General features: G+C 37.4%; 1 protein-coding gene across 5 annotated transcripts; it reads right to left on the minus strand.

Annotated features, from left to right (window-relative positions):
- Positions 1-1,124: 1,124 nt before the first annotated feature.
- Positions 1,125-17,168, minus strand: TMA16 (translation machinery associated 16 homolog). Of its 5 annotated transcripts, none has more exons than XM_054064378.1 (7): positions 17,056-17,168; positions 15,737-15,849; positions 8,604-8,641; positions 7,703-7,787; positions 6,493-6,641; positions 3,035-3,077; positions 1,125-1,480 (listed from the first exon to the last, which is right to left on the minus strand). In XM_054064378.1, the coding sequence occupies exons 1-7, from the start codon at positions 17,056-17,058 to the stop codon at positions 1,327-1,329; spliced, it is 585 nt and encodes a 194-aa protein (XP_053920353.1). In that variant the 5' UTR covers positions 17,059-17,168; the 3' UTR covers positions 1,125-1,326. The 5 variants fall into 5 exon arrangements, with proteins under 5 accessions (XP_053920353.1, XP_053920351.1, XP_009563461.2 ...); XM_054064376.1 differs by lacking the exon at positions 17,056-17,168 and adding an exon at positions 16,552-16,590; XM_009565166.2 differs by lacking the exon at positions 17,056-17,168 and adding an exon at positions 16,127-16,219.
- Between the last annotated feature and the right edge of the window lie 1,939 nt (positions 17,169-19,107).

The raw sequence follows: 19,107 nt of genomic DNA on the forward strand, positions 1-19,107 counted from the left end.
ACAGGTAAGAAAATACATACCTGGAATATCTGTAAAAGAAAACTGGGAAGCCCACATAGCTATTCACCCTGACAAAGCCTTGTTTAACATACAGAACTTTACCGGCAATCAAGTACTGTGAAGATGATCCATCGGGAATAATTTCCACATAATTAATGGGCATCTGAAATGTGGCTGCTGCAACATGTACCGACAGTACCTTTGAACTGTAATTTCTGTGCCGAGACAATCTAATCTGCACTGAGATGTCCTACTTAATGCCTGCTCTGAAATTAGGCCTGGCTTTGCCCTTGCCCTTTTTTCCCTCTTTTTTTTAATGGTATTAAAAGTGATAATCTGCTAAGAGCCTTCCTGAAAGACACATTTAAAGGCATCTAGGGAGTTGCTTCATAAAGCAAGCCTGCTAATTAAAACTCCAAAGCAACTTAATTTTAAAATGCACAGCTTTCTGAACAGAGGGGTCAGCAAAAGAAAAAAATAAATAAAAAGACAGAAGAGAAATAATATATATTTAAAACTGACTATAGGGACTTTAATTAGTTTCTGATCAGTGTTCTTCAATACAGAAGTAATTTACTCAAATTCCCTTGACAAAACATAAAATACTTAGAATTATATTGAGGTCTTTCATAACACATGATTCTCAGAGCTCTAAGTTAGTCATTATTAACTGACACTCCACATATCTCATCTTCTGCATATACACTCCTGTTTGGTGGAAATGTATTTCTTACATCCAAGGTGAGCATTCTGTGCCACACAGCACAGGATTTGGTGAGATGAGGCCTATCATTGCTCTCCAGAAAACTGTGTACACATAGAGACATCCCAGCCACCAGCATGAGATGGATGAAAGTTACCACTCACTGGGCCCACTGTTCACCAGGGTACCTGCTATTTATATGCTAAATGACACATTCTTGCCATTACCAGGGAAAGGTAAAATTTCCCACCACAAAGTGTTTCTAACAATGTTTGAATCCTGACTGCTCTATGACCAAGGAAGAGGTACTCAGCTAGCCAGGATTTCAGGTTACAAACTACAATTACATTGTTAACTCATAAGTGTGCATCTTAAAGAGAAGGTACAGTATGAGAAATAAGGACACAATTAAGATTTCAAGTACTTATATGCAAATTTTTTATCCAATAATATACAGCTTTACCTAGTAATATACTGTTTACTCTTTTCCATAGGTACATAGTGAGGTCATAAAAATGCAACTAGCAAAGCCTTTGCAAATACAGTTAGAATTTATTCTTTTTTTCAGTGGTAATTAAAATAGGTTTCTTAAAATTCTCTTCAGCTGTTTCAGCTCTTGAATATCAGCTGGTATTCATTAGGGCCACCTCTTCTCCTTTACTCAATTCTTCTTTAGTTTCCACATCTACCACCTTAGGCTGACTGCAAGCAACATCCTTAGCTGAGAGCTTCTTCATTTTGATGTTTGGCAGTTTCTTCAGATCACCATCCCATTCTCTTGAAGAAAAAAAAAAAATAATGAAAAACAATTATCTATAGAAATAGCAAGAAGGAATGGCAGACTTAATTCACCTTTCTTCAGAAGATGCTAACTTAAGTGGGAGTGCTTTTCTAAAATCATACTATCAGTCCCACTGCAGTATAAATAAGCACCGTTTTCACCTGATTCTGTACACTACAGCAGCCGTAATTTCTCTGAAGGATTCAGTACTTTAAGATTTGATATTCTGAACAAAACCCACATGATTTACTTTATTCCCACATACTTGTTGTATCCTCAGTTACATCAGATCACCTGCTTTGAGGTTTGACACATTAAACTCCAGTTCACATAAGCAATGTGAAAGCTGTTTGGAAGAGCTTCTTGATCTGGGTGCTCAATTTACACAGCTAATATCACAAGTACATAAAGTCCTTCATTATGTTTTATGGTAACTGTTAATATCTTATATGACTGACTTCAAAGGGACACAAAATCCCAGCAAACATAACGAAAGTATATTATTTCAAACGAATGCATGAAGGAGAAAAGGTCTGTTTAGATATCACAAATCAAATCCAGTACTCATTTAATAGAATGCTTGCTTGATTATAGTAAGTGCATTTCACGGATAATTTTTCTCAAGGGCAGAGACAGACGTGTTTTTGCTCTACCAAGCTAATTAAGCAACACCACTTCCATCAGACATCCCAGTACAAGAAGTCAATTGTGTATTTATAAATACAGCAGCCAGAGGCCTGTCTCTCTTGAGATTTCTGACTCTAATATACTGTAAGTATGATTTCCAGCCACATACCACTTGTAGCAGTTATTGGTATATCATTCCTGGCAACACAAGCATTCATGTCTCAGCAAGAACGTTCATCCAATCCATTACCAAGGCACAATGGCTTGCTGGCCCAGACAAGGTAACAGCAAGTTTCAGAGCTCACACAACTTTTAATTGGTCATCAATTTGCTTAAAATTTTCAAGTAGTATATACACCAAAACACAACACTACTACAACTAGAGTTGGCTCTTAGAAAAAATGATTAAGATTTTAGTGCTGGTTTAGTTACTTAATGATAAGTTCTGACTGTAAATAACTTAGGTCACTACATTATATGACTACAATTACCATCTGAAATCTCATTTCAGGTAAGAAAAGAGTGTAATTCCATTTATCAATAAACCTATGTCTTGATCTTTAAACATTATCAGTAAACACTAATCCTTTTTGTGTAAATCAGTGAAGAGCTCAGGTGAGAATTTTTGGCAAAGAGAATATTCTCTAAGAATTCTAAAAGAAGATACATAAGTTACAGAAATGGAATTCTAACTGTTTAAGCTTTCTAATGTTTTCAATGTTTTAATGATAAACTGTCACCAGTGATTAGCTTGTAACAGCTAAGAATTGCCAAAACAGCATCACAATACCTAGTTTCCTTTTCAAATGATAAATTCTTTGACAGTTTTGCTATATTCCTTTTTTAAGAACAAGGACATACAGCACGTTGAATTCAGAAAGTTTTGCCTAAATAGATTAGTAGCGATAACAAAAAGAACTTACCTGAAAAATTTAAGATGCTTCCTGTTCATAATGTCTGGGATTTCTAATGAGAATAAAATTAAATACTATTAGGTGTGTGACATTATTCAAGTGAAAGAAATGTGAGTTAAAGGGCTGAACATATTTCAGAGATTAACAGACCAAGAAAATGAGAATGAGGATTCATATTAGAAAGTTTCTAGAGCAATATATAGACCTCTCACTGCTAAAGAAAAGTGAGCTTATACTTATGAACTGTTCCAGAATTCAAGTTGTACCAGTTACTGAAAATCCAATTCTGAAAAACAGTAAAAAGAGGATGCTTCATTTTCTCTAAACTGACATATTTGAGAAACAGTAAGATTTTAAGCCTTTAAAGTTACCCTTCAAAAAAAGTACAGTGAAGAAACTAGGAAATTAATTTATCATTTGTTTTAAAGGCGCAACTAACACCCTCAACCAAGAACAAGGTCTGATTATGCTAGTTTTTAACAGACATTCACTCACTTATGTAATAAAAGACAATTCTGGTCTGCAGACCTTACAATAAATATGTATGACAGATAAAAGGTAAAATAAGAAAGCTGAGTTTCAAAATGGGCCTAAATATACAAGCCTTGCATTGATTAATCAGAGTAGTAAGTGGTCCATAAGTATTTTGAAATTATTTTGGAAAAAACAATCAAAGCACTTGTCACCACTGCAAGCAAGACACATGACTTACAGTTACAGAACACATTCACTACAAATCTTTTTTAGTTTGGTAATAAGAAGTAAGGCAAACATCTTCTAGGGAACTATCGGACAGATTTTTTTTTGTCTTTTCTTGAACTAGCCAAAATGTTCCTACCAGATGTGTAGTTAATAAATTGAAGCAGAATTTCACCTATGATGTCTAAGCTGCTTTGCCTTGATTCAGTGTCATTCTTTTCTCAGTCAGTCCTAAAGTAGTGCAAGTGACCCGTGTTTAACATCTTTGCTAATTTATAGAGATGTACGCCTTAAGAGCCTTGAAACGTTGGCACAGTATAAAATACCTCATTATTGCCTATGAACTCTACAGAATTCACAGTCAGCAGGTTTCTCGACAAGGAAGACAATTGTTACCTCTGTAATGTTAAATCCACTTTATTATTTTGGCTTTAAAGTCTCTGAAATTTCAGCAACTCCTTCCACTGTCCCTGGGCAAACTCTAAACATTATGGTCATGCCATCTATCAGTTTTCCCAAGTCTTACAGTAATAAACCAGATCATGTTATCAATGCGGGATTATAGATTTTGCTACTACAGAATGTAGGATGATGATACCACTTCCTTATCTTTGTGGCCACATAGACTTTACAATTCAGAAAAATATTCCTTCCCTTCACACTGGGTTACAAAGTTACCAACTGAAGAACAGTAATATATGCAAAATGTTTTGTGACCAATTACAGTGATTTCCACAGCCTGCTTCTTGGTAAATAGCTCACAGCTGAGCAGGGCAAAGAAATATTTACTTAATTCTTTTTTTTGTTTATCAGGACTGAGTGACAGGCAGACATCAATGCCGTATTAGGTCCATCCTTCCTGACCAAGCACTGAAACAATACCACGGTCTCTCTTGTTTTCTTTGTAGTTCCTTAAACTGCACTCTTGGCAGCACGATGCCAAAGGCTGAAATATCCTAGCCCCTGTGAGAGAAAGAAGTTCTTCCTTTCTCTGGGGTATTTTACAAGGAGCAATGCCCTGGATGACAGGCTAGATAAAACTGTTAGGACTTTTTCCAAAGAGAATATTCTGTGTAAGTAAATAAAAGCCATTAAATGCTTTAGTGTGTTTTTTGAAGAAAAAAAAAAAACAACGTAATTTGAAGGGCTTCATTTGAAAGTAGTCTTGTCATTTAGTCCTGGTTTATCTGAGAATAACACTGAACTGTATGCTAGATCAGCGCTTTGATAGAAGGAACAGATACAAACCTCTGCATATTTCTGGGGCAGTTGGCCCAAATTAGCATGGTGCCACTGCTGCCAAACTCACTGTTTACATCACCAAGCTCTGTTCAAGAAGGAAACTGAGTAGACATTGCTGCTTATATTCTGAAATTTCAAGAATTAACTAGTAAAACTGATGTAGTCTCCTTTAAAGGCTGTTTTTCCCTAAGGTTTACATTATGCTCCTGTGAGAACATGCAAAGTAAATAAAAGGAAATCTAGCATACCTGATATTCAGATGAAATTATTATGCTGCTTTTCAACTGAAAACATGCTAACTCTGAGTTCCAAGGTATATCCTGTAAATATCTAGGATTCCCTTTCAATGGCTTCGCTACGAAAATATAAGACCAGACTAACAAAAATCACACAAACATGATAACATCAGGAAGAAAATTGCAGTAAAAATTAATTTAGATATATTTAAGGAGTAAGGAAGTGACACATAGCTGCTAACAAAACTCAACCTCACAGATGGACTCAATAATCCCTGTACAGGTACTTTTTTTTTTAAGAAAAAGACTAAAATTTACTATACTTTTGGATATCTACCACTTTCGTAAACACCCAATAAAGAAAAATTCATTTTTAACGTGCATATAACTGATAAATTTATAGTTAAATCTACATATAAATGATACACATATATATATTTAGGAGACTTTCCTAAATGTGAACAAATCACATCAAGTAGTCTTTTCACAGCAAATGCACGTGCATATAAGAAATAACTGAGTTCAAAAATAGGGAGAGAAAAACTCCAACAAATACTAAGTCAGTTATAGAAGCTGCCCTCACCACAGGTTCCAGGGATGATAATGAGCTAGAGCATAAAAGCAGATTCCAGCTGATTTCCATTTCTCCCCAATCTCTAATTACAGTATTTAGCTACAACTATTTTCTCTGAATGAATAGCATCCTAGACAGAGAGCAAAACCTGCAGCAGCTGGCATAACAAATAATGAATGATTTGAGAACATATTTAATATGTGAAGTTGCAACATCCTCTCTGAATGCTTTTCTTACTAATAACCTCAAATTTTGCTTGCAATATTTCTGGATTCTTAGATGTTGTGCTTGTGCGTTTGACATTCTTCTATCTAGTCCTACTGAAGTGCACTAAGATAAAAAATACCTTGTATATAATGAAGGTCCAATCAAGCTGCTGAACTGAATTTGTATCTATGACAGGTGCATTAAATCTCACTATATTTTCAAAGGTATGTTACACATGCTTGCACTAAAGAGGCAGTATTAGAAAAGATGCATGAAGTCAAAGTAGTAAAGCGGAAATATATGAGTCAGTTCTCCACCATCTTTTTTTCCTTTTCTTCACCTTGCCCCTCCTACCAAATTCCTCTGCAAGGCATACCTACATACCTACCTATTAGTCAATTCCTTTGAAAAAGAAAAATAAAGATAATGCCTAGAAATTCCACTTAGATTCTAGCCTTGTGAGCAGGAAGAGCTGTGACCACAGGATTATTTCTAATGCTTTTACATACCTATTCCATAGCCTTCATAGAGCTGTCTTTCACGTTCTATGGTCTGCTTGATCACAGTTTCCCGTGAACCGTGCTGTCTTCCTTGTCTACCTTTAATACTGTTTTGTAATTCAATCTGCTCCAATTCAGCATTGAATCGACACATATAACTGAAATAAATAAAATGCATTTATGCTAGACACAATCATGCAAAACTTTTGCAAAACAGAATTACTTTGATAAACTAAGAAGTTATCTTACTAACTATATTTATTTTCTATATTAGTCAGAGATGTTTCTTAGATTTCAACAATTACTTCAATCTTGAAAGTGGAAGCTCCTTCCAGAACTTAATTTTAATCTTCCAGAAGGACTGTGTGGTTTGTTTGGTTTTCATTTGCTTTTTTAAACTATGCTTACCCAAAACAAAACTGGAGATTATAATTCACCTGCTGTGGTAGATCAGCGTAAAATATAAGTATTCCTAACTTTTAATTGCTAAATTTCATCACCTCAAAACTAAATCTGCAAGTAAAACACTTCTTTGGCATGTGTTCTACATCACCTCACAAGCATCTAACTCAAACCCAACAATTAAGTTTTACTGCCCTTACAAGTAACATCAGTAATGACTGCCAGTTTGCAGATTTTATTAACAATGGAGGAAAGAGTTTCTGAAAGAAACTTATGTTTAAGAAAACATATATATTACATTATTTAGCTAGCAGATGAAAAATGGCAACAAGCCACAGGTACATACATCCAGCAGCACAGAAATCACCAAGTTCCATCTTAGGAGATTCAATATTGATACTTCCTACCCTAAAAACTGACCCACCTGAATATGGTTTCATCTTCTCAGCAAATAAAGCTGAAGAATAAAGGAGTAAGTAAAAATCTCTGCATTTAGTGTACTGAATACTTCAATTAACAAATTCATGCAATTACTACTGTCCAAATCATTTATAGTCTTTCACATACTACAAAGCAGGTATTAAATAATAAAAATACCACACAATATGCTGCTTACTTCAGTAATTCTTGTGAGTATATACATCATTCAATATATAATTAACCTCAGTTGCAATAAAATTAACTCTTTGATGTTATTAATAGTAATATATAAAATGTCCTCCTCTTGGTCATCATCACTTTACAGATCTTATTTAATAAGAACACTATTTTAGAAGACAAATAAAGCTTTTAATCGTGTTTTTAACATCAGTCTTACCTTTCAATTAGTTCGCCAGCTTCCTGCTTTGTGTACTCAATTTTACTGGGGTCAAGGTGACTTTGAAACCATTCCAATTTTTCTCCTACAAGAACAAACTTAACATTAATGGCTACACCATCACTGTAGCTAAAACACAGTTCTTCAAAGTTTTTAAAATAACCCTCCATTTTTCAAGATTTTTAATGGCATCTTAGACTTACTTAGTCTACTTATCTCACCTAGATACTTAGTGTAGGTATGAAGGTAACTGTAATAGAAACATTTTTACATGATTTCAGATTTATTTTGTATCTTCCTTATGGGGGAAAAAAAAGTTACACTTTGCTTTACTCCAAATTAGTGTTTTAAAATATCAAAGGAAAAAAACTGCTTAAGATGGAAACTTAGGAAGGCCCCAAGGGGGAAAAAACCCAACACAATAGCTGAGCAAGAGTTCTGATCATCAAAATTTTTAAACAGATTAAATTGAAAAGTGTAGCATCAGTCATAACAAAGCAGAAAATATTCCAGGTTGTGTCTCAAATTTTTGAATTTACTTGGTAATACAATGTGTCTGTTAACCTACATATATTGTTCTCTTTTAAAAGCAATTAAAAAAAGGCATGGATAGAAGTACAATAAATATATGTACAGATGTATAAAATAGACATTTGGTCTATATTTTCCTGTTGTCATGTACTTGCCTAATGATTAGGCTATACTCAGCCCCAAGTCCAACCCTGTTTATACTACTTGAGTGAAAAGGGTATTATAGCATTTCAACAAAGTCCATTTTAAAATTACAGAGTCAGACCATGGAGAAAGAAACACTAACAGAGTTTCTATAAAGTTGGTAAAATTTAATCTATGTTAAATGCTGTATTGAGTGCTGTATTGAGTAACAGAAGTTTCTCCTCACCAATGATACTCAAACGCAAAGCTTTGTCAGTCTTCAATCTAACAGAGAAAAAAATATAGATATGTTAGCCAGGAATGAGTATCACACAAATAATTATCTTCATTTTCTTCCTCAAAAAAAAAAATATTATTTTAGGTCGCAATGAAAGTCAAGGTAAAATTTCAAATAGGAATACTTCAATAAGAAAATTGATATAGGGTAAAGAAAATCAATACAGGGTAAGGAAAATCATAAAGGATACGACTGACAAACAACAAATAATGTCAAAAGTCACAGGTCAAAGCTAATGTGCTCCTTCATTGAATTCGTTGAAGTCTATAGAATTTAATGAACAGTTTAGAGTTAACTGAAGTCAAAACACAGTAGTCTGTCAGCTGCCACAAAAATTTGGATCAAAAGAGAAAGTCCTACTTTCCAGAAACAAATGTATTTATGACACCTGGCCAGAAACCTACATTATTAAAATAAAAATTAGCTTTTTCGATAATTATTTCATCTTCTAAATACTGTCTAAAGCAATATCCAAATGCACAGAATGTGTGAGCTACTAAGAATTGCACTAACGCATTCAAGAAAAGTCTTTTTACCTCTATAGGTACCCCAGCATCTGAGATAAGCATTTTTAATGCAAAAGCTTGTAGAAGTCAAGCATGGGCTTTGCGTTTTATCATATCTGCCAAAACCAACCCCCAAGCTGGCTGATTAATTAAAAGACTTTAGTGTTTAAACAAAAATTACTCTTGTTCCTATGGGTTAAAGGACAGACCTGGATGAGACTATGTAAAAAAAAGAAAAGTAAAAGGAGTTAAGACTAGAGATCAGCTTTAGGAGTCAGCTGCAGACGTCTTGTAAAAAAAAAAAAAAATGGGGTAGGTAGCCCACAGAGCACTTACAAACGGGACTTTAGAAGGGTACAGTGACCAAGAAAAGCATGCATTCAATGCAGTGGAACTCCACACCAGCAGGTCCTGCTGTGAACTCTGCATAACAACAAAGCCAGCCAAGCCTGTCTACAAATAGTTGCTGTGGAGAAAATCTATGATGCCATCTAGAAAAGTTGCCTGACTAGAGCAATAATTTCTGTCATGTATCTCTGCTTTAAAACACTAGAAACTACCATTTGCAACTGCAAGGATCACTGGATCATTTATTTATCTAGGCAACGAAGAATACAGCCACAACTTTCTGCAGGAAGAAAAACATTTAGTCTCTAGCTGCACACAACTTAGTTCAGTATGGGAAACACTGAATTATAGGATCAGGCGCTGCCCGATCATAGCTTTCATAAAAACCTCACCTCAACGACTGCTAGGAGACAACAGATTAGCAGGGAGGCTAGTCAAATAACGTATGTCAAAGAAAGCTCCTCTCATCACCTTCCTAGCAACAAGTAATATCTTTTGCTCAGCAGAAAGAGAAGATGAGGATAAGGATGCAATCTTGTGGTAGGCTGTTGCTTCCTAATGGTTCTTCCTCCTCGTGCCTCTGCAAAAATCACTTGCTCAGGCACTGATTATTAATAAGGATATTAGTGGTTCTTTTGATGCTTACTAGGCTGTTAAAAGGTTAGAGCCTTCATGCTCCATCTGCATTATTTCAGGTATCATATTCAACTGATTTACTCACTACTAACAATGAATACATATTTGTCAAATCAGTTTTACCTATAATATCCACACATACAAACATCATCTATGGTTCTGAGAAGATAGACTCTTTCATTATGAAAAAAAATTCACGATTGACAAGACATATTTCCTTGTTCCAGGTTACTAAAAGCCATCCATATTTCTCCCTATAAATGTCGAGTTTTGTCAGCTTACACACCAATTAGTGGTTTGGTTAAGCATTTTAGGACACTTCCATATGAGAATCCCTCTATAAGAAATAAAAATTCTGATATTTTTTCAGTTCATTTTTTTCATTTCTGTAAGCAAAACAAATAATTAAGAGCTAACACTTCTTTACATCCACAGAATGCATCTGCAAGAACACATCTCAAAGCATCAATGCTGCACACAGCACAACTAGAAGCATAATGGCTCAAGGGAGATTAAGAGATTAGACAAGAGAAAAGCTTAGGAAAAAACAAGGAAAGAGCTCCACAAGAAGATATTTTAATTCTACTACTTATTCCTAAGGGGTAGCTTAATACCAGATCCAGAAATACTGTAAAAACTCTCACAGCATGAGAATATTAAACTAGTATATTTGTAATGAAACTACTGAGACTCCTAAAAATTTACAGTATATGCACAATAGAAAGGGCATACTTTGAATCAGGAGGAAAAAAGGCAGGAAAAAAAATACAATACTAGATCAGCTTTAGCTACCAAGACCAGAGATAGATTTCAGCAGTTGCATCAGCAGCTGTAAATGAAACATGCTTTGTGTTAGTACATCAATAGTGAGAGAAGTTCCAGGAATATCCCATTATAGTCTGTTTTCCTAAAGCATAGAAAAAGCAATGTCCTATTGGCGCCAGTGAACCAGTTACTGCTCTCTCATATAACATCCTTGTAATTATTTACCAGAGCAAACAAGTTGCCTATAGGAATAAGGATTCACATGTAGATTAAGAAAGAATAAATTAGTAGTAATATAGTGGAATTTGTTGCTGCTCATTAGACCTTGAAGAAAAGAGAGAAGAGGGAGGCAGCATGAAAAAGGTGTGAAACAAGTAAACAAGATGACTTAAGATTGCACTCAATTTTCTGAAACGAACTAGTCTGTCTCCTCTTATTACAGTCAAGATTGGTCTTTTGTTGTTCAGCCAGTTTCTGGACAATAAGCTTATTATTACCATCACATTTCATTGCGAATTCTTCCATTAAAGAGTATCTGGACAACAGAGGCTGTAAACTACTACTAGTTGGAATTCCTTGTAGGTACTGTCTCCACTTTTTATCTTGCTGGGGAAAAACATACTCAAATATGCACTTCACAACTAAACACAATTTCCCTTCCCGTTTAGTATGGACAGGAATATTCACAGTAGTTACCTCTCTTGCTCCATGATACAGAAAAGTAAAAAAGTAAATAGAAGCCTAAACTGTCTCTCGCACTGGATCTTGTCTCCAGCCATGTACCAATGGAAAAAAACATCAACACAAAACCACGGCAAACGTTTACCAATACTCCTACAGAAGACATTCTCACTTTCCAGTAACACACCATTCAAGGGCTTCCTACACCTACAGTAATACCATTATCAAATAGTAATCAACTGATAAAAATGTATGTTCAAGAAATATTATTGCAAAATTTAGCAACCACTATGGCAGTTAAGTCTCAAATTTGGAAGTGACAAATGCCAGAGCATTTGTTTAATATTATCAGCTGCCACTAAAGGAAGACATTTAACAGACCTACAAAAGCAATGAGGAATTAAAAACTGGTGTGGGCTACTTCTTTTTCATAAGCATATAAGTGGAAAGCTTTCCTCATTCTAGAGCATCAGAAATTGATCTTGTTTTTTTCAGAGCTCTGCAAACCGAAACCAAACCCCATCATTAAATTATATTAAAGAAACTGAAAGCTAAGTAATTATACTAAAAAGACTGCTTAGTGGCTAAACTGACTGATTTTAAACTCATGCTTAACTCCCAATATTAAAAAAAAAAAAATAAGATTTAACAAGCTGATAATTAAGATAATAAGATATTTAAAAGAAACTAGAACCCTTAACAAGACTTCTAAAGAAACTAGGGAAGAAAAGAAATCAACATTATTCATATCTTTTGAGCTAAATTGATCTTCAAGCCAGTACAGAAAATAAAAACATCCTCCACTGCCTTTATTCTAATGCAAATTATTTTTAGACCACCACAACAAAACAAATCTGTGAACACCACTAGTTAATCATTTAGGACCAAGAAATGCAAGATGTAGAAATATTATTAACAGATAGATCATTTTGCTATCACAATGTACTTTGGATGGTCCAGACTGACACGCTAGTTTCGGTGGAATAGATTCCCAATGCAAAATGAAGGGTTACACCTTTTACCATCAGCCTCACACCTGAAAGAGTAGGAGTGCTTGAAAGAGAAAAAGCATGAATGAAGAAACAAAGTCTAAAGAAAAGGACTGCAATCTACATCCTCTAATCTGAAGATGAGTTTCTCTCTATAGAGCATTTCTGTTCTGTGAGGCCTAAAAAGGAACCTAGAGACAAACTAAGAGAAAGGACAGCTATCTACATCCTCTAATCTTAAGTTAAGTTTCTTTCTACTGAGCACTTCTCTGTGAAGGCATTAGGTTTCACTGATCCTCACAAAAGCTCAGGATAATCCATCTGATCTTTCACTGGGTTGCTTGAAGTTTGTATTTTATTACTTTGTTTGGCTGCCAGTAATTACTGTTCTTTCATAAAATAGTGTTTTTTCCTCAGGTAACCCGTGACATGTACCAGCGGGTGATGATATTGTTTCATTTGGAAGGATCCTGCTGCCAAGACTAGTTCCTTTTACTACATTTCAGAGGAAAGGAACAGGAAGGCTAACCATCCTGCTACAAAGACCACTGTCTCTTCAAAATATTAAAATATAAGGGACCAACAATGATAATTTAGTCTAACTGCCTGATCAATTCAGGGCTGACCAAAAGCATGTTTTAAAGAGCATTATCCAAGTGCTCCGTAAATAATGACAGGCTTGGGACATCAACTACCTCTCTAAGAAGGCTGTTCCACTGTTTGACCATCCTCCAAAAAAGAAATGCTTCCCAATGTCCTGTCCTCTGGCACGGCTCTGAACCATTCCCATGCATCCTATCCCTGGATATCAGGGAGAAGGGATCAGCACTGCCCTCTCCACTTCCCCTCCTCAGGAAGCTGTAGACAGCTCCAGCTTCCTTTTCTCCCAAGTCCTTTGCCACAGGACTTGCCTTCCATCTCCTTTATCAGCTTTGTTCCCCTCTTCAAGGACTTTCACATCCTTCCTAAATTGTGGAGCCCAGAACTCCACATAGTACTCAAGGTGAGGCCATAGCAATGGTGAATATAGCAGGATAATCACCTCTTTTGACCAGTTGGTTGTACTGCGTTTGATGCACCCCAGGATGTGGTTTGCACTCTTGGATGCTGTGGCAGTGGATTCCTAATGAGGCTGCTGTCAACTAGCACCTCAAGATCCCTTTCTGCAGGGCTGCTTTACAGCCACGCCTCTCCTAGTTCACACTTGTGCCCAATGTAACTGTCACACATGCAGAATCCACCATTTCATCCCATTAATCACAGCCCAATGGTCCAGTCTATCTAGATCTCTCTACAAGGCCTCTCGTCCCTCAAAAGAGTCAACAGCACCTCCCAGCTGGATAGCCACAAACTTGCTAATGATGCACTCAACTCATTCAAACAGACTGTTGGTAAATACATTGACCAGAACTCGCTTTAGAACCAAATTTAGTGACAACTGCTGAAAGAAAAGAAACTTAAGAAAAATGAAAGAATTTATTTTTTTTTTGTCTGTCACCAGGGGAACCCAGAACATTTAAACCAAACTAAAGGATTAAGGTGACCTTAAGGTTAAGGTTAAGATTACCCCAGAAAGTATGTGGTGTGATATAATTGCTTTCTGAGAGAGATGCCTAGAGAATCATTTAGAATGTCAGTAATTTTTTTCTGTTTTCTGAAGTCTGGGTGCTCAAAACTACTAAGTAGCCTTTGGCTCCTAACACAATTTTGATTCCATATTTTGCCCTGTAGCCTTGAGTTGGCAATGACAGCAACAGGCTGAGAGTCCTCTGCTGCAAAAGTGGCTTCAGTAGTCCAAGACACACTAACAGCGCTCTAAATACCATTAGAGCAGTAAACCTTTCAGCTGCTCAGCAGAAGAAGCACCTGTATTAGAATTAGTAGCAACACTACTTGCATACTATTACCTGACAAATCTAGCTGCCTCAGTAAGAAAGGCCTAGTCAGTACAAACCCAGCATCTTTTCATTCCTTTTCATGGAAAGGATGACCTAACTACTGCATTATTAATGCATTTAGTACAGAAATGAATGATGTTCTTGGTACTTTCTGATCTGCAACAAAACAGATTGCATTGTACAAGCTCTAGCATAGACTATAAAACACTCTCAATGAAAAAAATTAAAGGGCAAGTTTGTTCTTGTCATGGCTAAACCATGACAAAGTTAAAAGGGACAATACTATTTCAGTGGGAGTTCCTTGCTTTAACTTCTTGCTGTTGCAAGAGGAATCAAAAATAGCACTCTAGCAAGAAATGTCAGCATAGATGCCTGTCTCCATCAGTATAATTTTACTTATACAGATAACCACTAGAAGATTTGATGGAGCGTGCTGTGTCATAATGAATAATAAGTACATCACTCCTTCACTCTAGGATTTTTTGTGCAAGTGTTTTTTTACGGCAAAATCACAGATGTAAGCATTAAGAATAAAGTATGATTCGGTTATCTTTTGTGACTAAGCTCTCCAAATGGCAGTTCTGAAGCAAGAAGAGAGCTCTAAGTAGTCAGTTTAGCACTAGGAAAATAATCTACTATAAAGACTTACTTATGATCAATTGTAAGAGTGCACAGACAAAACATGAAGCAGCATAAAAAACTTCTTGCATATTAGGAAAGAAGGGGGAAGTAAAACTTAAAGTAGAAAACTAAACTTGCCAAGGAACAGTGGGAAATCACTAAAGATGAGTTAACTACCCAGTTTTATCCACAAGTCTTTCTTGTGCAGGAAGGTTTCTGGGTTTTCTTTTCTATGAACTCAGCACTTCAGCAGAAGATGCTAGACCCTAAGCAGGTTTCTTATTAAATCTTCGAGTGAGGTCAAACTAGATGACTAAGCTTCACGTGAAATAATTAGTATTGCGCCTTTCAGATTATAAAAAGCAAAATGCCGTGCTAAGAAGATATCTAACTTGTAAGGACAATATCCAAAAATTCAAGTAGCAGAACTATATACTTCGTGTCAGTTGATTTCATGAATGCAATTCTGGCAGTTCATGTGGCCCAGCAGTATTAAGTTATATAGATCCTTCTTTTATCTTAAGGTTATATCAGCATAACTGTCCCCTTCCACCACCACTCTCTTCCCCACAAAAAAAAAAAATTCTACTGTGATGCTATCCTTCTGTCTTTGCACAGATTTTGCATAGTCAACTTACTTCTCTTTCTTTTCCTGTTTGTGTGCTTCCCTTGCAAGCTGTGCAGCTTTTCTGCTGTAAGGATGGATAACTTTTTTCTCTTGCTTCCCTCCTTGGGTTTTACGTAACTTTGGCTGAAAAGAAATAAAAAAATGCTATAAGCTACTGAAGTATAACATTAAAGGGAAGACAGGAGCACGCACCATGCATCAGTACCTCAGAAAGTCCTTAGCTCATAGTAGCAGCTTATTAGTTCCACCAGCTACCCTCCTCATCAACAAAATTACTTGAACATGGTACATGCTGTAACAAAACTACTGGAGCACAGAAAACACTATAAGAAATCTTACATAGTCACTACTCTCAAAATATCTATTTTGTAGAACTCTGTAGCTAGGAAACTGAAATTACCTCTCTGTACCTTTGCAGTAAATGTCCCCATTCAAGCTTCTCTCTGATTGCTGCATCTAGATTTCTGACAAAAGCCATATACAATTTGTACAACAAAACAAAAAGGATGTTCTTGTCCCTCCTCGCAGACTGAGTGCCTCACACCAGGCAGAGGCTTTCCTTCTCTAGCTGTTTGTGCAGCACAGAGATGGAAAACTACTCACTGAATTAATAAAATTGTTACATCTGTTTAAGTTAAGATACTTTTCAGTGACAGTGTTTGAACAAAACTGAAAGGATTTATCAAACAATATGCAATTTAAATTCTTTGAAGTTAAAAACTGTGTGCAAAAGAAACACCTGAAAAGCAAGGAGACTAGATATGAAAATACGATGCTAGAAACAGTGATTAATAACAAGAGACTTTAGCACAGCTCATTACGTACAGCAGCATCAATGTTTAGGACCATGAAATCCTCTCATCCCTAAAGATAAATTGTCCTGAACATTTAAAGAAGGCTCAAGAAGCCCCTGCCCTTGTTTCACTCGCTAACCCTGCTCTCCAATTCCTCCTCCCGCCCATCCGGAGATGCCTGCTGCCCCGGGCCGGGGGCCGCAAACCCCTCCGCGAGGGATGGCGACCGCGCCACGGGCAGGGTCACTCGGGGCTCCCCCAGTCCCTGGGGCCGTCAGGTGCGGGGAGGGGGCAACTTTTACACGCAAGGCCGGTTTGCAGCCCTTCAGGGCCCGCACGGCCGCTGGGGGGGGGGGGGGGGGGGGGGGGGCGGGGGCTGGGAGGGCAGGAGAAACGGAGCGGGGGCTGGAGGGGACAGGGGGGCTGGAGGGGACAGGGGGGCTGGAGGCGACGGGGGAGAGGGTTAGGGGTGCGGGGGGACTGGGGGACGGGGCGATGGGGACTGGGCCACCAGCACCTCTCCCCTTCCACGCACCATGCCGAGCTACTCTCCTTCCGCCGCGGTGCAGCACCCCCTGGGTTCCGGCCGGCGGTGCAGCACTCACAGGGCTCCGGGCGGCACACGAGCGACGCGGCGCACGTTCCGCCTTGGCAGCGCCCCCAGCGGGGGGCTTTGCCCCTCGAAAACCAACGGAGCAAGAGCACGAGGGCGAGGAGTGGCTTGGGCTGCAAAGCTGCTCCAGTACCGTCTTAAAGAAGGGGTGTGTTAAGCAGTCACCACTCAGACCGTGGAAATTCCCTTGTATCTGTTCAGCTCCGAGCGTCACACACCCAATAGAGGGTTTCCAGGGCTTATAGCATCTTGCTTTTCAGCCGCCAATAACTTTCCTGTCAAGCATTTTAATTAATTTCTATACTTTTAAATGTGAGGTGCTGGAGATCAGCCCTACTCTGATGCGGCGGTGAAGGAGACACAGACCTCATAATCTTCTCTAATCTCATTCTTTTAATCAGCACGACATACAGGAGTCAAATTGAGAAAGTACTACTGGCTTTTCTCATTCAGGCGGATCTTTATACAGCTCTTCGACTTCCAACCTTCAAACAGGATGTTTCTGGTTTTGTCTAGACTGTTTTCAGTCATATCTCCAATTCACTTATTCCCGGGTGTTGTTTTCCACCCTGGCCCTCTCACACATTCAAGATTCGTTACCCTGTGTGTCTGGTTTGGAACATCTGGTCTTTTTAATAATGTTTATTCTAATATGCTTGGTGACAGCTTTGTGCTTTACCTTAGTCCCAATTAATCTTCGATATACTTGGCGTTGCTCCCACAATCTGGTTTGGACTATGTGAGACTTCTTGCCAGGCATTAGACAGGACTTCGTGCCTCAAAACTTTCCTGTTCTTGTCAACTTTATCACACAGGCTAACAGACTTTGTTTCTCCCTATAAACCTTATGTCTTCGAGATACTGTAGAAGAACTAGATGAAGATTTTATTGAGGGCAGGGACATGGAGGCAGGGGCAGGCAGGCATCCTACCCCACAGCCCCGAGTGAGGAGACCCCAACACCAGCAAGCAGGCTGCCTTTGCTTCAGCCCCGCTTCTGCAGGCACCCTCCTTATACCTGCAAAAGGACAATAAATGTTATTTTCCAAACTAAAGGTTTATGCTCAGACAGGATGTTTTCTTTTCCTGTGGTGACCTACCAAACCTCTGTCTATGGTATGAAAGTTCTGCTTCTAAACCATAATTAAAAATTCACTGGCACCTGCATGAGCCATTATTTTCACATAGTAATGCTTAATATTTTGGTATCAAGTAGTAATTTCATAGTGCTACCTTATTTCACATTCCCTTTGTAGACCTGTGAATGCAGAAGTGTAGAATAAAAGTCCTTTTCACAATATACTAATGCCTTAAGATTATGATATTTCTTAATGAGATACAACTTTCCATAGACCTCATTCATAATTTCTCTGACTTCTCGGTGGCACTTGTTGAAAGCTTTCAGTGGGCTAAGGTCAATGCCAATACATTAAAACATATTCAGTTTTTTAATTGATTGGTGAATTGTTCAGCCTAATGATGTTTTATTTTGACCTCTGGTAGTATGACAGGTCTGGGAACATAGTTTGCAGCTCTGAATATTGCCAGGTTAAGTGCCACCATTGGAAAACTGCTATTCTTTAAGATACCAGAAGCAGTCAGACTGTTTGTAATATGAAAATGTGCAACTGCTCAAATATTAGAAACCTAAAAAAATCTAAATGATGAGATTTCAGCCAAAGCTTTCATATTACTTATTTGCTTAATTGTTAAAAACTGCAGTTGTGGTCTCATAGCATGGTGTGCTACTAATATCATAAAGCCTGTTCCTGCATTAGGAGTGGTTTTTTGAAAGTCCTTCTTTCTCCGTCCGTCATTTCTCTTAGGCTTAAACACTGTCTAATATTCATCACAAATGTATCTGTCACTGATTTATACCCACATGCATTGTGTGTTCTTGTGCCAGCATCACCTTTTTAGCTTAAATAGTACTTCTTTCTGTGTGAAGAAAGAAAGTGTAAAAAATAGTATTTTT

Source organism: Cuculus canorus, chromosome 4, assembly GCF_017976375.1.
Source record: "Cuculus canorus isolate bCucCan1 chromosome 4, bCucCan1.pri, whole genome shotgun sequence".
Taxonomy (NCBI): Eukaryota; Metazoa; Chordata; class Aves; order Cuculiformes; family Cuculidae; genus Cuculus; species Cuculus canorus.